Source organism: Solanum lycopersicum, chromosome 3 (assembly GCF_036512215.1).
Source record: "Solanum lycopersicum chromosome 3, SLM_r2.1".
NCBI classification, from domain to species: Eukaryota; Viridiplantae; Streptophyta; class Magnoliopsida; order Solanales; family Solanaceae; genus Solanum; species Solanum lycopersicum.
In genome coordinates, this window is record NC_090802.1 from 55,495,718 (window position 1) to 55,519,236 (window position 23,519).

General features: G+C 31.8%; 2 protein-coding genes across 2 annotated transcripts; one reads left to right on the top strand and one right to left on the bottom strand.

The window, feature by feature from the left end:
• Nucleotides 1-728: 728 nt before the first annotated feature.
• On the bottom strand, nt 729-2,472 carry LOC101266493 (PLAT domain-containing protein 3). Its single transcript, XM_004235212.5, has 2 exons — nt 2,085-2,472; nt 729-1,308 (listed from the first exon to the last, which is right to left on the bottom strand). The coding sequence occupies exons 1-2, from the start codon at nt 2,172-2,174 to the stop codon at nt 844-846; spliced, it is 555 nt and encodes a 184-aa protein (XP_004235260.2). The 5' UTR covers nt 2,175-2,472; the 3' UTR covers nt 729-843.
• Nucleotides 2,473-3,145: 673 nt separating this feature from the next.
• Nucleotides 3,146-4,488, top strand: LOC101267006 (PLAT domain-containing protein 3). The gene is made up of 2 exons (XM_004235214.5): nt 3,146-3,495; nt 3,837-4,488. The coding sequence occupies exons 1-2, from the start codon at nt 3,412-3,414 to the stop codon at nt 4,302-4,304; spliced, it is 552 nt and encodes a 183-aa protein (XP_004235262.1). The 5' UTR covers nt 3,146-3,411; the 3' UTR covers nt 4,305-4,488.
• The last annotated feature ends 19,031 nt before the right edge of the window (nt 4,489-23,519 follow it).

A 23,519-nucleotide genomic window follows, 5' to 3' on the forward strand; every position in this document is an offset into this window, starting at 1 on the left:
ACACTGTGAAATTTTACAGTGGTGTACTTGGAGTACTGAAAAGGGAAAATATAGACCTAAAGTTGAAGCTTGAGGAAGAAAATCAGCTGATAAAGGCGTACGTCCTGCTTAATACAATGGGGATCGAGTTGCTGAAGAAGAAGAACGAGTTGGTGAAGATCCAGATTGAAGAATTGGAAGCTAAAGTTGCCGAATTGAGGATAAACGGAAGATCCAGGACAATGAGATTTCTCAGTCTTATTGACGAGAACAAACAAGTTAGTGCAGAATCTGTTGTAAACTTAGATTGATGTGCATGCGCATCTTGTTATTACTTCTTGAGGAATTTGGTTGACAGTTATTCCTAGTTCTTTTGTTGGACATATATTTTTATTCCTACGGTTTTTCAAATGTTGACTATTATTCTTGTTTTCCAATGGTTCCTAAATGATGGCATTGCTTGTATGCCTTTGATTTTATTTTTTATAAATTGCTTGAGTGCCTAACTTTTGGAAGAGATGGAAGTTTGGGCATGTAGACGACCTTATTGCCAGTTTTTGCTATTTATAGTGGGTGGCTTCTGGCCATAGTGGTTCCGAAATGGAGGGAGAATGACTTGTATTGTGACCTTGGATACCAGGGAAGCCTTCTATTGCAGCCATGTATCGCTTAGGGGTTCCCCATATATTATAGTAGTCATGATCAGTAGTTGGGATCTAGGATGAATCTATTGAAAAATGTTGACATGCTAGAAGCAACTCACAAAGTTACATTAGAAGCGAAGAACATTGAAAATTGGATCAAAGGTAGAACATACATGATTAGATAACATAAAATTGAAAAGATAGAGAAGCGATTCTCAAATTACACATCAACAACATTATTTGATTCAGTAAGGTAAAGCGACTGTTCCTCATCCGACAAACGCCTACAGTTGTTCCTGGTGGCCGAGAGCTGATATGGTGAACGATTGGTGCTAAGCCATTGATCCACATTGAACAATTGTTGGCTGCATTGTTTGTGGTCTCCTGTTGATGTGACTTCAACGTAGTTACAGTACCATTCATGATTTCTTCCTGTACCATCTGAAGTTAACACCATTTTGCAAATAGGGCCAGACAAGCATGGGCCTTTACCACTGAACATATCCCTGCTATCCCTTTCAAAGTAGTTGTAACCATTGCCCATTAGCCCACCCCAAGCCACTAGGTTGTTGATTCTAATTCCAGATCCACTTGCATCATACAGAGTTAAGATAATTTTTGAGTCAGTTGCATCCTCTACGAATGGCCCAGTACGGACATAAGCTGTATATATACAATTTGATTCCTGCATTCATCATCAATTTCCTACCAAATCAGCTTATGCAAAATATATCTGCATACTCCCTCTATCCAAATTTATATGACATATTTCTTTAACGAGTTTAAAAAAGAAACAATGTATTTCTTTATTTATCAAATATATATTCAGTGCCACTAAAGATATTCTATCGAAGTTGGGTCCATAAAGATTTAGTCTCTTTAAGAATAATTTTGGGACATTACAAAAGTTTTCTTATTTCTTTAACTTTGTACTCAATCAAACTACATTATATAAATTGCAGCGAAGAAATATATAATTTAGAATTAGCATGTTACCTTCAGAATTAGAGACGATGAATATAGAAAGTCATCATATATCACTACAACAAAAACAACTTTTAGCGGCATCAAATATTGACACTAATAAAGAGTGCTAAAGTCCTTACGGGCATTAGTTAAGTGTCATTAGAACCAATGTCGCTAAAGGCTTTAGGGTCATATGCAACGAGTGACAATTGCCACTAAAAATATATTTTTAGCGGCAATTAAGAATTAAATACCGCGAATAATTATTTTTATTGTAGTGTATAAATACGTTTATTAACTAGACATAATACACGTAGGACATCATGTAGCAGGATGCAAATTCACCCGTAATACGCTATAGACACATATTTATGCTTATTGAAGTGTCTGTTTGTCTACAATCAAAGTAGAAAGACATAAATGCAAGGTAAAGCTAACTTAAACGGCATATTTATCTATTATTATGTCATTTCAAACTAGAGAAGGGTGTCTTACAGCTCCAGAAATAGAAGAAATGGAGATGGAGAAGGAGAAGAGGATGATCATGAGATGTAACCACATTTGGTTAGCTTGAGCTACTCCCATGGCTGGTTCTTTTGTTCTCCTTCTTTCTATAGTTAATTACTAGTTGTTTCTTTCTCTAGCTGAAAATTAAGTGAGAGGATAAAGGAAAATATGATGTAAAGATAGTAGGAGTGATTGTATGGTAATATACCTATAGTTTATTTATATTGATGGATCAATGTCTGGAGGGGAGAATATTATTATATTATATGGTATTGGAATTAAGTGGATGAATTAAGTAAGAAATGTGATTCATGGCGGCTCTTAGCTTGAAGTGCAAATTGGATGAAAATAAATTAAGAAAATATGAGTCATGGGCGGCTACCTCCACCATTCTGCGAGTAGTATATATACATGATTTGCGGATGATAATTTTTTCAAGTTATCTGGTTGATAGTACCATGTAGATCAAATATGGATAAAAAAATTATTTATAAAGTAAATTCGTGATAATAGAATGTTATCTTAATATAGTATAAGTGTGACTTTAAATTTTGAACATAGATTGGAAGGTGTTTATGCATTTTCCCTTTTTTTAAAATTATAATATTGCTGATATGACCATGTACATTTTTAGTAAATAGCCAAAGAACAAATGTCAATCAAGTGTTTAAAATTTATAAACTTTACCTTTGATACCGTTGAGATTATTTTTTTTAGAAATTGAAAAGTAGCATCTTGGTGGGTATATGAATGGCAAGTAGTGTCAATCATGATGTATTTGAATTCGTTTTTCCGATATATATATATATATATATATAAAGGTCAAATATTTTATTTGCAATCACCAAGTTGTCATGTTTATTTACTAATATATCTTTACAAATATAGTATATTTTTTTTGTTTTTGTTTTACTTTGTAGCACATAGTGCCTTTTAATCAACAAATGATCAATATAATAGAATGGTGCATGCATGCATGTTTCTCTCTCATGGCGGCTTCTATATACATTTTTAGGATAAAGAGGAAAGTGCGCACATTATAATGGAATGAAGTCAATAATTTTACCTTGCAAATCGAGTTAGCCGCCACTAGTTATAGTATTTTTACTAAAATTTATTCTTCCACTAGGACTAGTGCCATATTTTTTGACCCTAAAACTCTCAATATGATACTATTGTCCCTTGTGATACAATCTATAAATTAAACTATCATACTATATCACTCCTATCTGTCTAAAAAGCATTCCCCTTTTTTCCTCACATTTTCTCTAACAATTAAACAACATAACTAGACTTAAGGAGAGTTCAAGTAGCCATGGGAGTAGCACAAATTAACCAATTCTGGTTCTATGTCATGATCCTTCTCTTGTCCATCTCCGTTTCTTCTATTTCTAGCTCTGTAAGTCAATGTCTAATTCTAACCTTATATATACATTCTTAATCCAAAATTCAAATTCTTGACTTGCTACTCCTGTGTCTCATATTAGTTGATCATTTTTCATTTTACACTTATACTAAGAAATCATAAATAAGAAGGTATGCTAATTCACCTCTTAAAAAACTTCATGGAAATTATACTAGTTAAACAAATGTAAATATTTTCAAAAAGAATTAATTGTAAGAGTAATGATTCTTTGATTTAATAAGTTGCACAACTAATTTGGGACAACTGTGATTAACTAAAATGAGTATACTACAATACCCTTGTGTTATTGTTGAATTGATGGGTAATTGATGCAGGAATCAAATTGTGTATACTCAGTTTACGTTCGGACAGGGCAATTCTTTGGGTCTGGAACTGACTCCAAAATAATCTTAACTCTCTATGATGCGGATGGATATGGACTTAGAATCAACAATCTACAAGCATGGGGTGGGCTTATGGGCGAAGGTTACGACTACTTTGAAAGGGACAATTTGGATATGTTTACGGGTCGTGGTCCATGTTTGAATGGTCCAATCTGTAAAATGAACTTGACTTCAGATGGTACAGGCCAACACCCTGGATGGTACTGTAATTACGTTGAAGTTACCTCTACAGCAGAGCACAAACGATGCAACCAGCAGTTGTTTACAGTCGAGAATTGGCTTGGTGCTGATGTTTTCCCAGATGGGCTAACGGCCATTAAGAACAACTGTGGCCGTAAGTCCGAAGAGCAATTGTCTATTTACGATTCTCAGTCCTATCATGTTGTTGATGTTATTTAATATGAGCTTATAGAGGGTTGTTGAGCCAGGCTCAGAATTTCGCTCATTCTGTCTCTCTATTTTTTTTCCCTTTTCCCTTTTTCCAATTCGAATACATCACACATTGTGAATAATTTACATATTGATCTGATATTGTATGTATTGTGGATGAGATAAAATGGTGATATTTTTTCTACATTGAAAATGAACGAATCAGTGTATGTACATGTACATTGATATATAGATGTAACTGACTAATCTATATCTTACAATGACTAATTAATGCTAACAGATTAGCTAACTAAACTAACTATCAACAACTAGCTAATTAATCTAGTAAACATGTGTTAGTGATTACATGACTCCTACAATACTCCCCCTCAAACAGTGTAATGAGAACAGGGAATTCCCAGTTTGCCCGATAGAAACTCATGCTGTGTTTTCCCCATGCTCTTTGTTAAAATGTTGGCGTGTTGTAGTGTAGTGTTAACATGTTCAGACGCACCTACCCCTTTTGTATTGTTTCTCAAATAAAGTGATAATCAATCTCTATATATTTGGTCCTTCATGATATATTTGATTTTCTTCAATCTGCCTTACTGCCTTACCTTCACAGTATAGTGTCACAGAAAGTTGTAATTTCAACCCCAACCCCACTTGTTCAAATAACCCAATTGTCCATACGATTTCTGCAACTGCATTTGCCATACTTCTATACTCAGCTTCTGCTGAGCTTCTTGAGACTGCTTCTTAGTCTTCCAAGAGATCTGTGACTTTCCCAGCTTCACTATAAACCTACTGAATGACCATCTGCTCATAGGACAAGTTCCCTAATTAGCATCACAATATGATGATAGTTGTGTTGAGTCTTCTGATGACTGTAGGATCCAAAGTCCTGGAGAATTCTTCAAGTATCTTACCACTTTAAAAGCTGCCTCCATGTGAGACTTCTCGTGATTGTGCATAACCTGGCTCAGGTTCTGTATGGTAAAGTTAATGTCTGGTCTAGTCATTGCCAAATACAATAACTTGCCTACCAACTTTTGATAGCTTTCGATTTGCAAGTAATTAGTCATTTGTATCTCCTTCATGGCCCTTGGTCCTTGATTTTGAAATGATGAGGGAGGATAGATTTGGCTTCCTCTACATGGGTTGAACAAGAACTAGTGATGATCAGATCATCCACATAAACCAAAATCAAAACAACGTGAGCACCAACAGTCTTGGTAAAAAGGGAATAATCTTAAGACTTTGATGAAAACCAAATGCAATAAGAGCCTCAATATGCTTTAGGTTATATTGCATAGGTGCTTGTTTGAAACCATAGAGAGATTTGTCGAATCTACATACAAGAGAAGACTCCTCTGCTTCAAAAGATCAGGTGGGGGATCATGTATACTTCTTCAAGGAGATCTACCTGCAAAAATGCATTAAAAGCATCCATCTTATTCAACTTCCACCCCTTTCTTGCAGTCATGGTCAATACTAGAAAAGTGCAAATTACATGGGGATATTACCTAGGGAATATTATTGCAAGCAATATTTGCAGATTTTCTTGCGAAAATCTTAAATTCCACAAATTAAAATATATTATCTGCAAAAAGTATTTTCCCAACAAATTTTGCATGTAAACTTAGTGTCATTTTTTATAAAGGCATAATACATATATTGGACCTTAAACTTGGTTTCAAATTTTAACTTTGACTTTCAACTTTCATGATGCACAAACAGACACTTTAACTATCCAACTCTTAAATAAATAAACACACGAGTCCTACATGACACAATACACGTAGGATACCACGTAGGATAAAAAAAATGACATGTAGGACATGTGTGTCTATTTTGTCCAACTTTATACAAGTTTAAGTGTCTATTTGTGCATATCCAAAATTGAAGAGCATAAATGTGATTTGAAGTCAAGTTAAAAGGCATATTTATGTATTATCCCTTTTATAAAATTAGTACCTATGATATTACCAAGGGAAACATATCCGTGGAAACAATATCTCTAGGTAAATCCCTAGGTACATGAACCAAAAAAATAATTTAGAAAATCCTTTTTAATCTGTACGAAAATTTCAAGTTATGTGAAAAATTATTTTTTATAATTTACCTAGGCATTTTATTTTCTTGGGAAATAATTGGGGAGTTAGGAATAATTAGACCAATTATCTTTTAGATGGTTGAATTCTTTTACACTTACAATTAAAAACTCATTTAAAACATTACAAATTGACAAATTAAAAATTCATTTTCCTTTCTCTCTAAGTCTCGTCTCATTTACCCAAAACCAGCAAGCTAGAAGCTTTCTTCAAAACTAACATGGGACTTTTAAAAAAAAAAGTAACACTAAGGTTTCAAAATAAATGGGTGGTGACATAAGTCTTAAGTATTGGCTATATGTGACAATTATGTGATTAATGATTAAGGATTGTGGAGTTGCCCACAAGTTTATAAGTTGATAGTTTGATCCATTAAATTAAATGAAGGGTAAATAGGTAAATTGACTAAAACCTAATTTACCCAATTTTGGTGGGAATTTAATTGGTGGAAGACATCAGCAAGCTGTAGCAAAAGGAAAAATAACATATTTTCCCCCCACCTCTCGTCGTTTTCTTCTTCTCCCCTCTTCTTCTTTTTATTCTTCTTCTTTGCTTGACTTTCTTCCCATTCTCTTTATCTTTTCGTACATTATTGGTCTTGATTGCTAGTCCTTGAACTTTCTTCTTTTCTTCTCCTTGAATCAGATTTAACTAATCTAATCAATGGATCAGATTTTGTTTTGTATCAATTGGAATTACTTCATAAATGATTGGTGTGTCACACCATTGTTTTGCTATGTAAAATTAATAGTTCTTTGAAATCATTAATCATCATTTGGGTACCTGCAATTTTTCTAATAATTTGCATTCACATTTCCAAAAGATTGATATATGTTGCAACAATGGACTATTGAAACAAATTATAGCCATATTTAGCAAAAGAAAGGTTATTTCAGTAGCAACAGAATACACATATGTTGCAACATATAACTTACACAAGCTGCAACATATAACTTAGACATGTAGCAACATATGACTTACACGTTGCAACTAACATGATAGTTATATAACACCCTTGTAAATTATTATTTCAAGTGTTATAACATATTTTTATTACTTAATCATGGTTCAAAGTACTAAAATTTTGTCCAATTTAACATTTTTTCATTACTAAATCACTCAATTTATCGATTAAGCCATCCTTGAAGTGACATATGTGGAAACCTATGCATTTTCTGTTGGAAAATTGCAATAAAAATGTCATATGTGGCTACAAATATATAGCATAAAATGATCTTTTGGGGGGTTGATTCAATTAAATTGTTACATAATGCAACATGTAACACTAATATATAGTCCTACAACATGTCTAAGTACATAATTATGGTCTAATACAACAACCTTCATCAGTTCTATCAATTATTTTTACAAAGACTATCATACCACTAATTCATCGTACAATGACCAAGTAACTACATATGTAGTTATATTACACCATTGTAAATCGTTGTTTCAATTGTTATAACTTATTTTTATTGCATAATTATGGTCCAAAGTACAAAACTTTGGTCTTATTCGACATTTTTCCATTCTAAATCTCCCAATTTATCGAATATGCCATCATTGAAATGACATGTGAATACATATGCACGTTTTGTTGGAAAAATTACAACAGAAATGTCATATGTGGCAACATATGTATATCATAAAATGGTCTTTGAGGGGTTAATTCAATTAAATTGTCACTTAATTCAACATGTAACACTAATATAGTCCTACAACATGTCTAAGTACAAAATTATAATCTAATATAACAACCTTCCTCAATTCTATTAATTATTTTTACAAAGATTATCATATCACTAGTTCATCGTACGAGTAACTTCATATGATAGTTGTAGAACACCCTTGTAAATCGTTCTTTCAAGTGTTATAACATAATTTAATTGCTTAATTATGGTTGAAAGTACTCAATTTGGTCCAATTTGACATTTTTCCATTCCTAAATAATTCAATTTATCAATTAAGTCATTCTTAAAGTGCCATATGTGGTAACATATGCATGTTCTGTTGGAAAAATTGCAACAGATATGTCATATGTGACAACATATGTATATCATAAAATGGCCTTTTTGGGGTTAATTCGATTAAATTGTCACGTAATTCAACATGTAACACTAATATATAGTCCTACAACATGTCTAAGTATAAAAATATGGTATAATACAACAACTTTCATCAATTTTATCAATTATTTTTACAAAGACTATCATACCACTACTTTATCATACACAAATCAAGTAACTTCATATGATAGTTATATAACACCCATATAAATCGTTGTTCCAATTGTTATAACATATTTTTTTATTCAACTATGGTCCGAAGTACTAAAATTTGGTCCAATTTGATATTATTTCATTCCTAAATCGCTTAATTTATCGATTAAGTCAACCTTGAAGTGACATATGTGGCAACATATGCACATTACGTTGGAAAAATTGCAACAGATATGTCATATGTAGCAACATATGTATATATTCTAAAATGTGTCTTTTGGGGTTAATTCAATTAAATTGTTACATTATTCAACATGTAACACTAGTATATAGTCATACAACATCTCCAAGTATATAGTTATAGTCTTAAAAACAACCTTCATTAATTTTATCAATTATTTTTACAAAAACTATCATACTTTAGTTCATCTTACCATCAAATGATACTTATATAACACCCTTGTAAATAATTGCTCCAAATATTGAAACATATATTTTTTTACTTAATTATGGTTCAATTTACTAAAATTTTGTCCAATTTGATATTTTTAAATTTCTAAATCACTCAATCTATCGATTAACCCATCCCTGAAACGTTATTCGTGGCAACATATGCACGTTCTGTTTGAAAAATTGCAACATACATGTCATATGTGGCAACATATATCCTATATGTTGGAGCACATGTAAATAACTTTGTGGTGTTTTTTAGAGTAGAAGTTATATATGTTGTCGCATACACCACATTTCTTTATTAATTGACACTTATTCAAACAAAATAATAATAATAATAATAATAATAATAATAATAATAATAATAGTAATGATAATAATAATAATAATCATTGTTCATTTTTACCGATAATAATAATAATAATAATAATAATAATAATAATAATAATTATTATTATTATTATTATTATTATTATTATTAATACTATCAGCAAAAATGAACAATTGGTGACAATATAATGTTGTCACATATCTCCTTTCTTTAATATATGTTGCCACATATCTTCTTTCTATGACATATGTTGCCACATATATTCTTTCTGTTGTGGAACAAATAGATATATTTGTGGTATTTTTTACAACAGAGGTTATATGTTGCCCCAAACACCACATTTCTTTCTTTCCATCAGAATTGACATTTGTTCCAACAAAATAAAAATAATAATAATCATTGATATTAATATTTTCAGCAAAAATGAACAATTGGTGACAATGTAATGTTGCCACATATATCATTTCTATGACATATGTTACCACATATCATCTTTATGTGACATATGTTATCACATATCTTCTTTCTTTGACATATGTTATCACATATTTAGTGACAATGTAATGTTGTCACATATCTCCTTTCTGTGACATATATTATCACATATCTTCTTTATGTGACATATACTATCATATATCTTCTTTCTGTGACATATTTATCACATATTTGGTGACTATGTAATGTTGCCACATATATGGTGTGCACTATTTGTATTCAATCGAAAGCCAAACTATATCGAACCGAATTCTAATGTGGATTAGTTTTTTGGATTCTTTGTTTGGTTTGGATTTATAATTTACTTTGCTTGATTTCGATTTAGAAAAATGAAATTAAAAAAGTCGAAAAAACCCAATTATATTTTATATATATATAAAAATTATACATACATACATACATATATATACATATATATATACACACACACATATTAAATTGCAAATAATTTTATTATGTTTCTTATTATTGACATAACCGATTAACCAAACCGAAAAAACTCAAATCAAAAAGAGAAAAATCAAACCAAACCGAATTTATTTTTGTTTGGATTGAGTAACACTTCTTCAAAACTAAAAACCGAAAACCCAAATCGAATAGTATAAAATCGAAACGAAAAAGCAAATGCACACCCCTAGCCACATATCTTCTTTCTATGACATATGTTACCACTATCTTCTTTTTGTGACATATGTTATCACGTGTCTTTTTTCTGTGACATATGTTGCCATATATATCCTTTCTATTAGGCACATGTAGACAATTCTGTGGTGTGTTTTACAACATAGGTTATATATGTTGCTACATATACCATACTTCTTCTTTTCCATCATAATTGACATTTTCCAACAACAAAAAAAAAACATGAATATTATCAGCAAAAATGAACACTTCCAAATGTTCTATACAACTTATCAATCAAAAAGTAATTCACAATTGTATACATAACCATCAACCTAATCAATGGTATATATTTGTTGTTTCACATTACAATTGATGATTTCAACGTTTTTTCTCTTTCTTTTTCGCTTTCTTTTTCACTTTCTTTTTCTCCTCCTTCTCTTTCTCCTTCTCTAAGTCCTTCTCCTTTTCCTTCTCCTTCTCCTTCTTGTTCATCTGGCTTTTTGGGTTTGAGTTTGATAAGGACCAATAGTCATTGTTTTTTTCTTATAATAATTATAGATAGTGATTGAGAAATAGATTTTTTCAACCTCCTACACTTCAAATATATGTTGGACAACTGAACAAAACTATAATTCTAAAATCATATTAACAAAATGGTCACAAAAAGAACAACAAAAAGCAACAGAAAATGAATTTTCAATGAATGTTAACAATATATATACATTTTCTAAAAAAATAGGGACTTTTTGGGTTTGTTAACTTTCTTTCAAAAATAATAAATAATAGGCACCACACATCTATATAATGATTTATTCTTCATTAATCCAAGAAAAAAATTATTATTGTTCGAAAATTGTAAAATATTTCAATAAAAGGACCGGAAAAGGGTCTAAAATACCCTTAAAGTATTGAAAATGGTACAAAATTACCCTTCATCCACCCATTGACTCCAAAATGCCCTTTTCATCCACCTATTGGCTCCAAAATACCCTTGTCATCCACCTTTGAGTTCAAAATTGACCACTTATTTAATGATTTTAAATTTAAACTATTTCAATATTTTTAAAATACTTGATATTCACCTATTGGTTAGAATTTAATTTATGGTATTATTTATAAATCAACCCACTACACACCCATTACTAACTAAACCCCACCCAATTAATAATCCAACAATAATATAAAAATCGTCATAAAAACTACTAAAACACGATGAAATTATAGATTCATGAAAATAATATCCAAAATTACTCGGTCTGAATCGAAGCCCAATTAAATTTATGTTGAGCCGCTTATATAGAGCACTTTCAATTTGATTCTCTTTCAAGATTGAATTAGAAATTTATGATTAAAGGTGAAGAAGTAATACATCCCGAATTAATTCATGCACTTTTTAAAAATATAATATTATAATTTTGTATGATTTGTTTTAAAACCTTTAATATATTATTTGAAAAAAAGTTACCTATGAAGTAACATTACATAATTGAAACGTAAGAATAATTAAGATGAACATAATCAGACTTTTAAGTTTATTTGTAATTTTTATTTAGACACTTGAATGTATGATAATTTACTTTTATAGATATTTTCGTCTTAAATGTTTAAAAATACTCAATTGGCAGTAGCTTTTCTGTTGTTGCATTAATAATGTGACGGATTTATTAATTTTGAGGGTTTAATTAGTAATGGGTGGGTAGTGGATTGATTTATAAAATATACCAATAAGTTAATTAATAACAAATAGTTGAGCGCCATGTATTTAAAAATATATTTGAATAGTTTAAATATAAATCCGTTAAACAAGTGGTCAATTTTGAACCAAAAGGTGGATGACAAGGGTATTTTGGACCCAACAGGTGGGTGGAAAGGGTATTTTGGAGCCAATAGGTGGATGAAGGGTTATTTTGTACCATTTCCAATACTTTAAGGGTATTTTAGGCCTTTTTCCGTAAAATGACTTACCCATTTTAAGTAAAAAACAATCTTCAGTTAAGAAAGAGGAGAGAGTCACGACCGGATATGAGGAGGAAGAAAATATAATGAGAAAGAATATTTGTTTTGATTGTTGAATTTTTGAATTTTCTCAAGGAAGAAGAAGAAGAGAAGAGAGAACATTGGGAGAAGAAGAGAAAATCCTATTTTCATTTACTTTTTTTAAAAAATGGTTTGGATAGAATTATAAAAGTTAAAAAATGAAGTGTTTTTTTGTATTTTATAAAAGATTAGAAAGTTTTAAAAATGCTAATTTTTTCCAAAATTTACTTAATTACGTTTTACAAAGGATTTGACCTGTTGTTGGTCAATTTGTTACAAAAAACCAAACCTAAGACTTATTTGACACCTTTCATATGCATCAACTTAGGCAAAAACAATCAGATTTTCCATTTCAAAGCTCCAATCGGTGGAAGAAGTTACACGAGAAAATTAAGGGAAAGGTGTCAAATAAGTCTCGTTTTTGTTTTTGGTGACAGATTGATCAAGAGCTAATCAAATCCTCTTTAAAATGTAATTAAGTAAATATGGTACCAAATTAATATTTCTAAATCTTTCTAATCTTTTATACAATACAAAAAAACACACTTCTATAATTTAAACCAAATCATTTTAAAAAAAGAATCTTTTCATCTTCTTCCTCTCTTCTCTCTCTTCTTCCTCTCTTCTCTCTTGGGAATCCTTCTTATTTTTCTTTAGTAATTGGAAAATCCCTCGTTACTCTTCCTCTCCAGTCCTCCATTATCTTTCTATCCAGTCGTTACTCTCTCATCTTTCTGAACTGTAATCTTGTTCGACTAGAAATAGGTAAGTTATTTTTTTGAAATATTTTACAATTTTGTAAGTTTTTTTCTTGGATTAACGAAAAAAAAAATGTTCTATAGATGTTAAAATTGAATAATCGACTTAATGGTGTGTATTATTATCTTGTAAAGAAAATCAACCAACCCAAAAAAATCCTCATTTTGAGGAAATGTATCTGTATTGTTATCATTAAGTAAAAAGTCATTTTTTGTTGATATTGTTGATCTTTCTGTGGCCATTTTGATGAAATGATTTTATAACTATAGTATTGTTCAGGTTTCCAGCGTATATTTCATTTTTCAAATATTTAGCGTATGTTGCCACATTTTAGTGATATGTTGGTGCATATTCAAACAGTTATGATATGTTGTACTATCTCACTTTAGGTCAACGTCTTGAACATCTGTTACCACATAAGATTCATATGTTGCTACAATCGTACATTTGTGTCAACATATGATACATATGTAGCAACATAAGATCTATATGTTGCAACAAAAATTTTATGTGTCACAATAGCAGGTACATATGTTGCAACATAATGTTAATTTATCGCAACAGACTATTCAACTGTTGCAACATACTGCTATTATTATTTTATAATGAATTGTAAAATCTCAATCTTTTTTTATTACCTTGTAAATGAAATGATACAAGAAACTTCATCTTCTAACATGAAATGCTCTTTTTGTCTATGCGAAGAATGTGAGCAGCAACATGATTATTTTATTAGTCGTGTTAAAAACTCATTGATATTTTAAAGAAAATGTCTTATAATATTGATGTTCAAAGATCCAAGAAGATTTCACAGCCTTTGAAGTGTAAGAGGTTCAAAAAATCTATTTCTCAAACACTTTATGTAATTAGTGAGAAGAAAGAAAAGGAGAAGAAGGCAAAGAAGGAGAAGGAGAAGAAAGTAAAGGACAAGAAGGAAAAGGAGGAAAATGATAAGAAGGCAAAAGAGGAGAAGGATAATGATAAGGAGAAGGAGAAGAAGGCAAAGAAGGAAGAAGGAGAAGGAGAAGAAGTCAAAATTGGAGAAGGATAAGGAGAAGGAGAAAGAAAAGGATAAAAAGAAAAAGGAGGAGCAGGAGAAGGAGAAGAAGGAGAAAAAGGCAAAACAGGAGAAGGAGAAGGAAAAGGAGAACATGAAGAAGGCAAAGGAGAAGGAGAAGGAGAAAGAGAAAAATAAAGAGAAGAAATTTGAAGTCGTTAGTTGTGATGTGAAGCGACAATATCCATTTGAAGGTTTTAACATTGATAGTGAGGGTCCAACTAAACTAATGTCATCCTTCTCGCAATAGATAAACGAGGATCTTTACAAGCATCATGCACAAAAGTAAGTAAAGTAAGGTCGTTCAACTCTTATTAGTATTTCTTCTTGTAGTGCACTAAATAATTATTTAAATAATTACACAATTGCATAGGAAACAAGGAGGATCACTACTTAGCTAATTACTAAAAACTTGATTTTGTAGTTGCATTTCCAAGGAATAAGGATTGGTTCTACATAATGTCTCAACCCAATAAGTGCTGAAATGATAAGGTAAATCCATGCCCACTTTTAAATATATTTTTTAGTACATGAATATATACAATTAAATTGATACACTTGTTTGATTCATGTGTGCAGTATGTGGATGTCATATTTCAATATTTGCATAAAAAGTCGAAGCAAAAGATTCAGTCTAAATATCAATATACCACCACTAGTTATTTTTTCAAAACATACATTGACAATGCTAATAAATATGAGGATAAAATCATTGGCATAATGAAAGGGTTTGGTATACCTTATGGACTGCCTTGGCACCTGGCAGATGGTGTTTATGTCCCTGTAAATAGTAATGGGGAATTCCATTGGGTCTTGGCAGTCGTTGCATTGAAGGAACGGTACATAAAAGTGTATGATTCCATGTCCTCAACTAGGGTAATAGAAAATTATCCTCCAAGCTTAAAAAGTTGTCTACAATGTGGCCAAAGTACCTTGAGTTAAGTGGATTTTTTGAGCAAAAAGAGTGAACCAACTGGTCTGTTCTTAAATGTTACCAAGGAAATAACAAATCTCACCCATTCGAAGTCAGACATGTTACTGACATTGCCCAACAAGAAAATAATAGTCTGTATGTATCACATTATTTATTTGTCTTACAACTATTGAAATTTTATGTTATTATATATTCTGATTTATTTTATGCCCTGCAGAGATTGTGGACTTTATGTTGCTGTATACGCTGAGTTTTTGAGTGATGCAAAATTTGAAGATAAAGATGTTTTGAGAAATTTCAATGGTTGTAATGGAGGAAGTGACGAACTATAAAAAGTTGAATATTTATAGGTGTGTCTCTGTAGTTGAAAAAACTGAAGTGTTGAAAGTGACGAGTGCAAAGGATATTTGAATGGAATAGGGCATGCATGTTTTTACCGATCAAGATTTCAGGAACATGACAAGCATAAAAGTTTGGTGGGAAGACTGGGTAATCCTACTTTTTATATTATTAACTATTTCTTTTATCTTTTCAGTGAGTACTCTTCCTAACTATTTAATATTATTTTTTATTTCAGTATATTGACGAAATCCTTAACCTCATGCGTCAGAGGCATGTGACATACTCGGACTACTATGATCCCGGAGATAGAATCATGGATCTCAAATTCTATACGAACTTTCTACAAATATATAATCAAATGAGCGATGAGGCAACAAGGGTTGGTGGTAAAAGCATGAATCAGTTACTAGATGAATTTTTATGGGATGATGATATGATTAACTATGTCAGGGGTATTAGGCTATCTCCAGGAGGCATGGATAGGATTGATGTAAAAAGGATTTTGGCAGTCATGAACACGACATGTATCCATTTTGTGACTCTCGAGATTATTTTACACGAGGGTCGCATGAATGTTTATGACTGCAACCTGATGGTTACGGAACATGCCAAGTTTTTGACACTCATACAACCTGTCTTCCAATTGTTGCTTAAATTGTTAAAGCAAAGTCGAATAATGAATAACTTTCCAGAGAAGTTTCTCACTCAACCATGTGAATTTAACGGTAAAATGGAACCTATGGTACAACATGCAACTGGAGCGGCGTGCGGGTCATATTCCCTTTCATTCATTGAGCATTTGATTAGCGGGACGGAATTGCAACCACCCAATACACTGTTATGTGACAATCTAAACGAATGCAATATGTTCGGGCTTATGGGATAATATCTCAAAGCTTATAGCCTTGACATTATGTTTTAAATTAATGACAATGTTTAATTTATCAATTATGTTGTTTTATTTTATATTATAGACAAAGTAATTAAAGACAATTTAATCCGTCTGTCACAACATGTGGCATATGTTGCTACAGATGATTCGTCTGACACAATATGTGGCATATTTCGCTACAAATGATTCGTCTTTACCAACATTTGTGGCATATGTTGCTATAGATAATGCATATATCGCAACATTCGTCTAGCACAACATGTGACATATGTTGCTATAGATGATTCGTCTATCACAAAATATGGCATATGTCGCTACAGATAATCATATGTAGCAACATTTGTGGCATATGTTGCTTCAGCTGATACTTATATTGCAACATTCATCTGTCACAACATGTGACATATGTTTCTACATATAATTCGTCTGTCACAACATGTGACATATGTCACTACAGATGATTATATGTAGTAACATTTGTGGCATATGTTGGTACAACTGATGCGTATATCGCAACATTCGTCTGTCACAACATGTGGCATCTGTTGCTAAAGATGATTCGTCTATCACAACATGTGACATATGTTGCTATAGATGATTCTATGTAGCAACGTTTGTGGCATATGTTGCTACAACTGATGCGTATGTCGCAACACTCGTCTGTCACAATATGTGGCATATGTTGCTACAGATGATACTCTATTACAACATGTGGCATATGTCGTTATACATGATTATATCTAGCAACATTTGTGGCATATGTTGCTACAGTTGATGCGTATATCACAATATTCGTCTGTCAAGACATGTGACATATGTTGCTACAGATGATTCGTCTATCACAACATATGGCATATATTGTTATAGATGATTCGTCTGTATCAACATTTGTGGCATATGTTGCCATATCTAATGTATTCTGTTGTAAAATATAAAACATATTTGACATATGTTGACACATAAACAAAGAGCATAAATAAATCACGCATTGGGGCATTTCTACATATGATAATTCTACAACTATGATAATTGTATTGGTTGTACACAACTATATAATACTTTTGTGGCCTCTACAAAATTCTTCTTGGTAATGCTTAAGAATACAAGGGAAAAAAAACAAAGAACACCAACATTATCGTCTGGATGCTACAACATTTGGTCTTTTTCTTCTCCTTCATCCTCCATTTGATACTTCTTTTGATATGACTTTCATCATGTCCAACTCCTTAATTCTGTTCGCCAATTGGAGAATAACGAACTTGGATCGTATATCAACATCTTCAGGATCCCTCCATCTAAAGTAGTTGCATAAATTCTCCTAAAATACAAACCACAAAGACATAAATTTTAATTAAAAAATGAAAGATATCTGAAGTCTCCAAATATTGCAGAAATAAATATACATACACGATATCGTGGACAAGACCAAAATTTGCGACTGGGATTGTCTTTTGACCATGAAGTTTGCATTGAAAGTAACTCTCTATGTTTACAATACAATTTAACATTAAACATAGTATCATTTTCATCATTGCAAATTTGATTTAGTATATCATTTGACATTATACCAAATCAACTAACATAAAATCAATCTAATGAAAATCAATTTACTGTTGAATATATGAGTATCGAAATTTGGTTTAACCAAAGACCAATCAAATAGAGGAGAGAACAGTGTGACTAGAGAGTGACTGACAGAAAATCAAATAAGATCATTACATTAATGTGAAGCGACAGGTCTTATAGGAGAGATGACATCCCGGGAGAGAGAGAGAGAGTGAAAAATAGCGCCAAAACTAAAGCGGCAAAGATGAAAAATTTGAAAACCCTATTCTTGAAATGAAAATGAAAACGTACTCTAGAAATTTTGGGCCTATTTTACTTTTTGTTAAACAGAATGGGCTTCAATTATCATTGTGCCACTTTTACAAAAGACCGATTTGTTATACTTATATGTTGCAATAGTTTCATTATATATTTCAATTTCAACAACAGAAACTTCATATGTTGTCAGAGATGAAAAATCAAGGAGGCACTAATAGACGATTTGATCGACTTAGGAATGGAAAAATGAAAATTTTAACAAAATTTTAGTGATTTTAAACATAAATAATCAATAATAATAAGGTATATCATTTGTAACAATGATTTAGAAGGGTGTTATATAACTATCATATGGATCTACTAGGACAATCTATGACGAAATAGTGAGATGATTGTCTTTCTAAATATCATTGCTAGAATCCAATGGAAAGTATTGTGTACGACCATAATTTGTTACTTCGAAATGTTTTAGGACTATATATTGGTGTTACATATCAAATTAGTTGACAATTTAATTGAATTAAGCCCCAAAAGACCGATTTATTATAGTTATATGATGCAATAGTTTCATTATTTGTTGCAATTTCAACAACATTAACTTCATATGTTGTCACAAATAAAAATCACAGAGACACTAATAGATGATTTGATCGATTTGGGAATAGAAAAATGGAAATTTTAACCAAATTTTAGTGAATTAGAACATAAATAATCAATAATAATAATAAGGTATAACATTTGGAACAACGATTTAGAAGGGTGTTGTATAACTATCATTTGAATGTTCTAGGACAATATATGACGAACTAGTTAGATGATTGTATTTCTAAATATAAATGCTAGATTTCAAGGGAGAGTGTTGTGTACAACCATAATTTGTTACTTAGACATGTTGTAGGAGTATATATTGGTATTACATATTGGATTAGGTGACAATTTAATTGAATTAATCCCTAAAATACCGATTTGTTATAGTTATATGTTGCAACAATTTCATTATATGTTGAAATATCAACAACAGAAACTGCAAATGTTATATCATAATTCAAAAATTCGTACAAAACAAGTGAAGGCAACATTTTCAGGATATGTAATATAATATGTTGTCACATATATAATTTCAAAATAAATACAAAAAATAAGAAAATCAACATCGTCTTCATGACAAATTAAATTATTCCCACACAGTCGTATGCGATAGAAATTTAACTAGATAATCTAGTTCTAAATCACAAATACACAATTCGCAATGAATATCATCTTCATCGTCACTTCCTCTAGGCCAACCAATCTTGCGGCATTTTGTTGGGTTGATGTACAGTGCAACAAATGGGTCTTTCACCAAAAATATTAGGTTCTTGCACCCACAATCGATTTAAAATGCACCGCAAATGATGTCGACATCTTCTTACTATTACTGACATGCGTGTTTTCATGTTGGCAATATACATCAAGCCTTGTCTCATGGAATTACCTCCTTCAAAGATTGAAATTACGGCAAACACATACTCTGCACCACGGTGACCACCGTTTGCTGCTACTTTAACCATTCTCAGTACAATGGAATATTACGATTGAAAAATCAAACTATAAAGAAAAAACACATTAAGATTATAAAATAAATTGATGAAAATGTGAAAAATGAAAAACATAAAAATTATCACGCCTTTTGTGTATAAGACTTCTAGGTTCTCCGATGCTATACAAATTTTCATGGAAAACAAGGAATGTGGATTCATCGTCCATGTAGGTTCAGTAAGAAAGCTGGTCAATGTAACCTTCTGATATATAAAACATTCATTACGAATTTCATTGAGGAACCTAGAACATAATTTAATACTATCTAAATCTTCTAGAAAGTAGGAAGCAACCCTTTCAACAATAAGAATTACTAGTTCCGTCGGGAGGGATTCCAAGAGGTTTTTTCAGTTTAAACCATTTTTGAGAATGAACAAGCGAAGACAAGACAACTTTTGACTTATCTTTCCCTTCTGTTGTGTTCTTATAAAGGCCAACAATTTTTAAATGTTACAAGACATGACGTTTCAACAGAGTGAACTGAAGAGTCATAATTATTAAACCAAAGATATTATATAAAAGCACACTCCCACGTAATCATTATTTAAAAGTATATTGAGACAGATTCGTAATTAGTTCTTATATGTGTAATTGACAAATTTTGTCACATCTAAAATATTATGTTGTAATAGCCACAGATACATTATATAGTAATATATAAGGCATGATGGACATATGTTACCACAGATGATTCGTCTGTCATAACATATGGCATATGTCTCTACAGATGATTATATGTAGCAATATTTGTGGCATATGTTGCTACAGATGATTCGTCTGTCACAACATGTTGCATATGTTGCTACAGATGATTCATTTTGTAGTAACATTTGTGGCGTATGTTGCCACATCTAATATATTCTGTTGTAAAATATAAAACATATTTGACATATGTTGACACAGAAACAAAGAAGAGCAATAAATCACACATTAGGGCATTTTAAAGATTATATAATAGGGATCATCCTCAAATAAGAACGAACTTCATTAAAATTCAACAACAAAACGCTTAACACTTCTTATGGGGCATTTCGATTTAGGCGTGTAGTTTTTCTGTGGCCAAAGTCCCTACATACTGAAGACTTATTTTTTCTTGTTGGAAATGATTCATCAAATCCACGCCGTCTCTTATATGTCCATCTCTCGGGTTTTCTTGGATCAACATATGAAGGATGTATTTCTCTCTATATGATATCAAAAGGGACAATCCAAGAATATTCAGTTGGAACCGGGTGAATTTCTTGACAATATGTAATTATGTATTTTTACACGAAATAATATGGAGAGGAGTACAGGTAAATTTGATTTCCAAAATCAGCACCATGTTGGGATCGAAGCGCTGTCATAGAATCTGGACAAGGTATTTTGTCCAAATTAAAAACTCTACAAGTACAAGTTCTTATTTGTAGATCCACAATAGCAATATCTCCATGACCAGTGACACTGAACCTGCAGTTAGCGATTTGATGGGCCAACAACTTGTTGCCCGCGTTGACATACTCTGATATGTCTTTTTCAATTGAAGGAACAAATCTATTTGCAGAGTGCACCTGTTCCATACGCCTCTGGTGAAATAACAATGCAAATCTCCTGTTTATTTCATCAAATAGAGTGACAATGGGAAATTCTCTTTCAACATCAATCATAGTATTCACCGATTCCGTGATGTTTGACGTCATAATGTTATATCTACATAACAAAAGATAAAAATCAAACAAAATACATAAAGTAAATATAAACTCAATTAAGATGGTACCTATTTCTCGGGCAAAATGCCCTACTGCATGTGTGGAATACAATACGTTAAAGAGCTTCAGCAGCCTTTGATACCAATCTCTTATTTGATTGAAATTGTCATTGAACTAACATATATCGTACGCCTTTGCTGCTTTATAAAAATGGGACACTATGTTTGAATTGTGAAACTTATTTTGAATATTTTTCCCAAGGTTTCTCATGCAACAACTATAATGAGATGCAGGGTAGATTCTTGAAACCATCTTTCAAATACTTGGATGCCTTTCAGAGATAATGCACAACTCATCTGTATCCTCTATGAAGCTTTTCATATTTTGAAAAAAAATTCATATGAGGTATCACATTCTTTGTCAACGACACAGAAAGCCACTGGAAATATATGACTCTCGGCATCTTGTGCCACCCCCGATAGCAGAACTCCTCCGTACTTGCTACTTAGAAATGTGACATCAACGGCTATTAATTTTCTCATTTCTTGAAAACCAATTATCCAAGAAACATATGATACAAAAAAGTACTGGAACCTCCCATTTTCATCGAGCGACAATGTTATCTTGCTTCCTGGATTCAAAACTTCAAGCATATACCGGTACGCATTAATCACTGTATACACGTGATCATGTGTTCCCCTAGCATTAGACTTAGCATACTCCATGCCCTCATTAATCTTCCAATAACTTACTTAACAACCCAATTCTGTGCAGAGTTGATTTAACATGTCTCTTGTGGATGGGCCTTTACCATTGGGAAACCTATTTTCAAAGTACCTACTTATGACTTTTGTCGTGGCGTGGGGATTATGTCTTGTAAGATGCTCTAAACCACCCGTATGATACTTTTCATAGATTCTAATGGCAAGCCTATCACTATTTGAAAATTTCACAGCCCTCAGTCACCAATTGATATCCGGATATGAACATTTAAAGGAAAACACATTACGAGAATTGATCACCTTTTTCAGTCTAAAATCTTTTTTCAAGCAAGAAATTTTCAATGAATTTGCCAGTTCTTTCTTATTTTTTAATGCCATTCCCTTATAAAAATATGTTTCATCATCTCTAACATTATTCACACGTGAAGTTTGAGAAGCACATGGATTGTTGATTCTAATTATAGGTGTGGGAGAAAACTTGCTCTCAAGGTTCGGCCCTTTAGCTTGAGCTTCACCTACACCTTCACCTTCAGCTTCAACTTCACATATTCCAATTTCATCATCAGGATTATTCAAGTACACAAGATGAAATTCATGATTAAACATATCTTGTTGACCTTGGTCTACATTATGATCCACCTCGATAGGAGTTTCTTCCACGTAGGCTCTTAATATTGGCGGTTTCTCTGTTCCTCCCCAATAAACACTCAAACTAGATTGATCAGTTATTCTAAAAGGTAAAACCTTCTCATTATAAAAAAGGGGGGGGGGGGGGAATGTAACTCATGACAAGATCTTGCGATTTACAATTAAATTCAGACTTTTGCACGACAAAACTGATGAACTCATCATATAGAATGTTTCTTTCGACATACATCCCTACTAAACCGGCTCCTCATTTTTTACCATCCTCCCAACGTCATATGAATCGATTTTTCTTCTTGATCCATTCACCACGCAATCAATTCTTACAAATACTGACATTGTACTTGAAGAAAATAATTAAAAAAATAATTGGTAATTATGAAGAATAAGCATATGTAGCAACATATGACTATTATGTGGCGATATTTAAGTCATATATTGTTGCGTATGACTGTTTTGTTGTGAAAAAAAATCACATGGGGCAACATTTTTTAGTTATATCATATGCAACAACATATCACTATTTTGTGG